A 7,884-nucleotide genomic window follows, 5' to 3' on the forward strand; every position below is an offset into this window, starting at 1 on the left:
ATTTTTTTAAATATGCGTTCTCTTTATAAATAAACCACAGATTTGAGCTTTAAACAACTACATACTAGCCTGAAAAAGTCTTAAAACTACATTTTGTGACACAATAGTTCTATTTTTAATTTATGCAGGGTTTCTCATCATGTCACTTTACCATGTGACCGCAGCGAGCAGGCTCCTGATTGGTTAACGCGGCGCGAATTGACGCCAAAGTTCAAATTTTTCAACTCGGGCGTCAGACGCGAATTCGCTTCAAACGCATGAATGCACAAAAGCACCATTTGCGTGTAACGCGCAAGACGCTCAATTCACGTCCAATTCGCGCCATTCGCGCGAACTGGACGCGCGAATGAGGCGGATTTGCGTCGCGCGAAACACGCCTTCCGCGCCGTGGGACCTCCAAACGCGCGTCAACGCACCTTTCCATTGACTTAACATTGAAATCACTCGCGCCAGACGCTCTATTCGCGTTTGGTGTGAACGCAGCATTACAGGATTAGTTTCGAGTTGACAAAACCAAACCAATCTATTCAGGCTTTGTGTGTCCCATGATGCTGATCATCAACTCTCTCTGTCAACTCAGGCTTTGATCCTGAGTTTAGCTGTGACATCAGCAGTGAACAGCCAATCACACGCTGTGGATCAGCCAAACTGAGATTCACTTCTCGCGAGAGAAGCAACAAAATTGATTTCTCTCTTCTGCAGAATATTACATGATTGAAAATGTGAAGAATTTAAACAAATTTACACCGGAAGAAGAAAAGAGCTGTCTATGAAAGTTGACAACTTTAAGAAAAATCTTACTTAGTCAGTGCAAGTAAAAGTTAGTTTAGTTTATATATAGAGAGAATTTAACATTTAAACTCACATGTAGTCATTTTTATAGCTTAATTTATTTATTTTAAAGCTTATTTGTATGGCCTTTATATAGGCTATTTATATTAATTTGAACCTATTAATGATTGATGAACTAAAATGATACGTGTAATTGCTTAAGGTTATGATAATTACATAAATTATATCTAAGTCATTCAAAATTATTATTATATTAAATAAGCATTGTTAAAAGCCAGACGCTTTAGTCTTTAAAAAACATTTGCTATGTCGTGACCGTTAATGTGGAGTAGAAACAGGGGGCGTGGCTTCATTGCATCAGAGGCGTGTCACTTTGCTCACAGCTGATTGGTCTAATTTCAGTTTGAGATCTCTTATCCAGAACATGACCTGCCCTGGAGCAGGTTAGCGGTGGAGTATAAGTTACTATGAAGATGAACACAGCTAAAAGCCAAACCACTTTAATGGTACCTAAAACCCAGGATTAGCACAAACTAAGCTTAAACATATCTGGCCAGCCAGCTAAACCGTCTTCATGGTACAGGCCCCTGGTTTCCCTGCTTGAGTGTTGATTATTCCTCATATTCTCCATTGTTGCGGCTCCTCTCTTCCCAGTCTGTCAGGAACGCTCTGTTTACTTCCTGTCTCTATGAAGCCCCGCCTTCTAAAAAGCACACTGTGCTCTGATTGGTCGGCTGGAGCAGTGTGTTCTGTTTGGGAAATGTCCCGCCCCTTACCATAACCGCCAGTTTCAACACAAGACTAACTAACTCAACCAGGCCACGCCCCCTTTATTCTGCGCATTAATTTTTTCAGTGGTTCCCAAACTTGGGTGCGCAAAAGAATGTTTGTAATGGCAGAAAAATTGTCTCTTTTAAATTTTTACGTATTTAACTTTGGTAAACTTCACATGTGAGAGGAAAAATTCACATTAAAAGCTGTAGTAAATTATTCATATTTTCATTTCATTTTACAAGCGCGTCTGCATCACCCCGCCTTTGTCATATTAGGCGCCAAGCGATCATTCATTCGTTCATTTTTTCGCTTCTTATATTCATCAAAATGGACACCTGGTCAAAAACTGGCACTTTAACCCTTAACTGTCACCGTCCCGCTGGCGATCGCCTTTTTTCCGTATCATAAATTTGAGTAGTTATCATAAATTAGGTATCATTTGAAAGCTTGCAAACTCAAAATTCATCCTGTGTAAACTGTTTTGAAATCAGACGTTGCGTTACCATGGAAACGGCACTCTAAATTCTTCTACCGGGCTCCTCCCCCTAGTGGGCGGCGTCATGTTTCGTATTACAAAATGTAATTTAACTACTTTAAAATCAAAATCTTTTCCAATCTTGACAAAACACATATCGTTGGAAAGGTCTGAGTCTCAAGGTTTCATATTAGGTGACCGTTTAGTGATATTTGGACAGAAATTTACAGGAAACTGCATTAAAAAATAATCAATGGAATGACACCCGGTGGCTGTTTTTGGTACAGCACCTAAACTAAATCACATGGGGACTTCAATTTCTGTGATATCAACTTCAAATTTGGAACATATGGCTTTGATTTTATAGCAATTTTATAGTACTTTTTATTTTATAAAATATATATTTTACATAAAATAAAAATATTTTAAAATGTCCTTTTTCGAATTGCCTTAAAAACCACCTCATGCGAGCGTTCGTTTTTTTGCCAAATTGACGCGTTTGCATTGGGCGTATTGTCAATTCGTATATTTATTTTATTTCCTGGAAGAAACTCAAGATGGAGGTTGGTGTCCAATATTGTATATAATTTTCTGGTAACACTGTTTTTTTTTTTCATTCAGCCAACCTGTATAGTGAGTTATAATCATCTTGGCAACAACGACGGGCTCAATCTGTCGGCGCCACAACAGTTTCGCTCTAAAGAGATCTCAAAGAGTAACGTGGTGGATGATATAGTGCGGTCCAACCCGATCCTGTACCGGCCCGGAGAGAAACCTGACCACTGTGTGAGTGTGGACACTTTCATCAAATCAATGCTGTTCTTTTAAACTTCATATTCATCAAAGAATCCTGAAAAATACAGTTTATCATGGTTTAAACACAAATATGAACTGTTTTCAACACTGATAACTGATACTTGATCAAATAAACACAGAGGAGACTTTCACAAACTCAAAATATTGAAAGATTGCTGCAATGCAAATATAATGATCAGATGTGATTTGTGTTTGTGTGAACAGGTGGTTATTAAATATGTGCCCTATGTGGGCGACAGCAAGCGAGCGATGGATGAGTACACGTCTGAGATCATGATGGGCGGAACCAACACGATCGCCATGCACAACACCTGCGAGGTCAGCTCATCATCACACAGCTCAACTTAATCACGAAGCACGTCGAGCAGTTATCAGGGTCAAGGCCTTCACGCACATATGCAGAAAAAGTAGGGCTGTCAATAGAGTAAAAAATAATAATAATCGCGATTAATCGGACCTTTGTTGTGCGATTAATCACGATTAATCGTGTGCTTATCGAGAAATTAAAGGGATAGTTCAACCAAAAATGAAAATTAGCCCATAATTTACTCACCCTCAAGTCATCCGAGGTGTGTATGACATTCTTTCAGACGAATAAAATCTGAGTTATATTACAAAGGCTAATCCAAGCATTAGAATTAGATTCATAGTTTTTGAAGTCCATAAAAAGTGCATCTGTGCGTCATATAACTGCTCCACGCGGCTCTGGGGTGTTAATAAAGGCCTTCTGAAGCGAATCGATGCGTTTGTGTAAGAAAAATATCCATATTTAAAACTTTATCAAGTAAACTTTTGGCCGACCGCCTTCCCTGTTCAATTTCTGGAGAAAGTGTTGAAAGTTCGCCTGCGGATGGAAAGACTAACGCCACCAGGTCATGACGTCACGAACACATCTGGAGTTTCACTTTCAACATTCAACACTTTTCCATGGAAGGCGGTCGTCGAAAGTTTACTTGATAAAGTTTTAAATATGGATATTTTTCTTACACAAACGCGTAGATTCGCTTCAGAAGGCCTTTATTAACACCCCAGAGCCGCGTGGAGCAGTTATATGATGGACAGATGCACTTTTTATGGACTTCAAAAACAGAGCAATAACCATTGACCTATAGAGAGTCCTGAGAATTGTGCCACAGTGGTTTTATTGAGGTTGAGCTAAAAACCTAGGAGTAAAGTTGTTTTTTGAAATAATCTCCAATATTTAACGAACGATTCGACGGACAACGGCGGTCCTAGAGGCAAAGTTGCTCAGCATGAGGAGTTCTACCATGTGGTCCGGTGCAAAAAAATCACGAGATGCGCAACCCTTTACCCACACAAAACACACCGGCCCTCCGTTAACATTGTCTGGTAGACGCTTAAACTTCATTGACCGATGGCGGACATGTTTTGTGAGATGCGTCAGTGTCCTCGTGGAAAATCATGGCACGTACATAGACACCGCATGCCAATTTACAAGTCAATCGGACTAACGGTGAAGGAGTTATAGCCATTTTCATGTTTTTTTCCTGTTATAGCGCCACCAAGTGGCCAGTAGCCATGCCCACAGAATGAGCTCTTACATAGACGCACCGAGTTTGGTGAAAATATCTCTTTCCGTTCACGAGTTATAGCCATTTTTAGTAAAAGTGGCTTCTCCCACTTCAACCGTTTTGGCGGCCCTTAGGGACCGTGAACCCGAATTTCAATTATTTTTATGATAACTATTGAAAAACAGACTCCAGAAAATCTTGCTACACTGGTTCCAATCAGGTCCAAAACCTAGGACTAGTTTGCAAAAGTATTTTTTTCAAAAAATCCAAAATACCCGAAAATTGCCAGAAAGGAGTTATGAGCCATTTTGTAGTTTTGAGCGCTGTAGCGCCCCCGTCTGGCCGATTTGGGCGAGCTTTGGTGTCGCTGTAGGCGGTGTGAGTACTACCAGCTCTCAAAGTTTCAACTCTCTACGACTTACGGTTTGGTCTGCCCGGACATTTTTAGTGGAGAATGTAATAATTACAATAAGGTTTCTAATGAATTGAAATCACGAAACATGCAAATATTACAAAGATGACATGACTGTTGATTTTGAATACAATGGTCTGCATGTAAAGCGCTTCAACCAGAACACCGAATGCATTCTTTGTGATGTCCAGGACTCTCTGCTGGCCAGTCCCATTATCTTGGATCTGGTGATCCTGACAGAACTGTGTCAGAGAATCACATTCTGCACTCAGGAGGATCCGGTTTTCCAGAGTTTCCACAGCGTCCTGTCTCTGCTCAGCTTCCTCTGCAAAGCCCCGCTCGTGCCACAGGGGGCGCCGGTGGTCAACGCGTTCTTCCGCCAGCGCGCGTGCATCGAGAACGTCATGAGGTGAGATGATGAACGTCTGTCCGGTTGAAGTCATGCTTGGTCTCTGACAGCGTTTGCATGAACTCGAGTGTGTGTGTGTGTGTGTTGGGCAGGGCGTGTCTCGGCCTCCCGCCTCAGAATCACATGCAGCTGGAGCACAAGATGGAGAAGAGCTTCATGCATTCAGCCGAAAAACTCATCCATCATCCGGTCCTGGTCAACGGGAAGATCGACCACATCAGCGCATATCAGTCGGCCAAATACATGGAGATCAAGAGTCATGAGAAGATGCAGCACTCCGTCTCATAGACAGCGCATGAAGACAAACACACACGTCAAGTTAATTAGAATTATGCATTACAGTCCTTTACGAATGCATAGCTGATTCATGGATATGCATTTGACTATGAAAATATGAATGGCTTCTGTTCTTGTTTAGTGAGTACTGTACTTCTGAATCCATGCTTTCCCAACCATGGAGTGTTTTCCAGGTTTTGTACTTTAATGCACTGAGAAAAAAAACACTAGTTTTTGAACAAAACGAAGAAAGAAAATATCATTCCTGAAAAAAAAGAAGTGAGAAATGTTGCATTTGGTAAATAAATGCAGTAGAAGTCATTTCGCTTTTATACTAACATATGAATATTGTGCAAAACTGGGAGTGACGGGATTCAAATAAATCAATTCAAATATAGTAATTAATTAAAACACACATTTACGAGTACATTGGGCTACCATAGTGAGTAGGAAAACATGTATATAATTATAGATTCATAATAGTTTTTCAGAAATTGGGTGTTTATAAAAGATGCCTTTTAAATTTTAGACGAGGATGATTCAATAATTGGCTACTAATATTTTAGTTTTCTATTTCTCACAGATATTTCAATCTAATAAAATGCCAAAAATATCCAGCGAGGGCAGTGTAAGACTCTTTCTCCGACACGCGATGAGAACGGTTTTGTTCGTGGTCCATAAATGACGGAATCAACGACATCTCTCATTGCTTTCGTTCTGCCGTGTTTTTCAGCCCGTGTTCTACTGTACGTGATATTAGTCTGTTCTCAGCCATAAAAACAAGTTCTGAATTACAGTTTCATACTCTGTAATATTCTGTAACACTGTAAACAATAAACACTGGTGCGTTGTATGCAGATGATTGTGTTGTCAGTTGTTTCTGGATCGTGATCAGCGTGGCCCTCAGGGGTCAGATGTTCAAAGCTCAGCCGATCGGATTCTGGTTATCAGATCTCGATAATGGGCTGTTCAAAAGGGAAAGAAGGAATCTGAAATCAGATTAGATCACCCAATCCAATCCTAGTTTAATCTGGATCAAACCTTCAGTGTGTGTTGTTCGGTAGGATGTGGATAACTTGGATCATCCTGATTTCAATGTGGACTCCAGGAAGAAAATGAAGTAAAACTTTAAAACTGGTCAAAAAATACAACATTTGTATCATAATATACAAACATAGGGTGATCATATTTTGATTACCGAAAACCAGGACAGAGCAATGAGGTACTCAAAGTTTACTCAAAGATGCATTATTAATTTCAATACATTTAAAGTATGCCCCCTCTATGGATAGAAGATAGTCACTGTAAAATCCAACAGTTGTTCTTACTAAGACTTTTTTAGTAAACTTTACTTAATGTCCAATAATTTGTTGAACTTACTTAAAACAATGAAGTAATCTGAACTTAAATTTGCACTCTATGCCTTCGATACTTAGAAAACTCAAGTAAACATTACTTGACTGGTTTGAGTACATTTTGCCAAAGCTAAAAAACAAGCGGACGGGCAAAGTGTTTTTGAGGCGGGGCAATTTTTAATAGACTTTTCACTCATTTCCTCCAACTTCCGGTCACCATGATGGAGATCAGTGTTCCCTTTGGTTGGACACTTGAAACTTCATTCATATTATAGTAATTAACTTCCTTTTAATGCAGCAATGCAACAAGAAATCATAGTTTTATGATTTCAAAAGAAGGGAAGTAATATATATATATTATACATACATACATATACATACATATATAAATGTAATATTTGTCCGTTAATGATATATAACATAGCTATATTTCATGTCAAATAATGATTTTTTTTTTTTAATTGCTAATATTAATGGCATAACCTTTTAATTGAGTTGATATAATCCCTCTATATTTGTGACAATAGCATTTGACCATGCATGAGTGAGTCACACACACACTTCAACATTCAGCATCAAAACACAACAATGGTAACAAGGATTTTTTTTTTAAATTATTAATAAGACTTTTACTATTTTATTTGCTGTCGTTATTGTGGTTATACTGACAAAAGACAAAAAGTAAAATAAAGCCAAAAATAGTAAAACGAAGCAATTAATTTATTCATGCCGCAATGCACTCTGGGAGTACACTTCCTCAGATCACAGATTGAATTAAGTTGACAAAACTTAAACAGTTTAAGTAAGAACAAGTAATGCTTACGAGTTTGCACAATTTAATTAACTAAACAAATGAGTTTTTAGAGTGTAGGGCCAGGACAGGACTTGAAAACAGGACGTGTGGTCACCCTACACACACACACATTTTATTTTGCTCTTGATTAGTTAGGCTAATTGTTAAAGTAATACATTAGAAGTAGACATTAGGCTATGAAGCCTTTCGGGACAGTCGAAAAAAGATTGATCCGCCATAAAATAATCCC

At 39.0% G+C, this 7,884-nt stretch overlaps 1 protein-coding gene across 1 annotated transcript in view; it reads left to right on the forward strand.

Annotated features, from left to right (window-relative positions):
* Positions 1–7,544, forward strand: part of LOC307128127 (inositol-3-phosphate synthase 1-A-like) — a 24,149-nt gene extending 16,605 nt beyond the window's left edge. Inside the window, exons 6-9 of the mRNA XM_079819735.1 lie at positions 2,663–2,827; positions 3,062–3,175; positions 4,993–5,210; positions 5,303–7,544. Coding sequence (XP_079675861.1) covers positions 2,663–2,827; positions 3,062–3,175; positions 4,993–5,210; positions 5,303–5,498 — 693 coding nt within the window. The 3' untranslated portion in view covers positions 5,499–7,544. The remainder of the gene's footprint in view (positions 1–2,662; positions 2,828–3,061; positions 3,176–4,992; positions 5,211–5,302) is intronic.
* The last annotated feature ends 340 nt before the right edge of the window (positions 7,545–7,884 follow it).

Source organism: Gobio gobio (genome assembly GCF_949357685.1).
Source record: "Gobio gobio genome assembly, chromosome: 6".
Lineage (NCBI taxonomy): Eukaryota > Metazoa > Chordata > Actinopteri > Cypriniformes > Gobionidae > Gobio > Gobio gobio.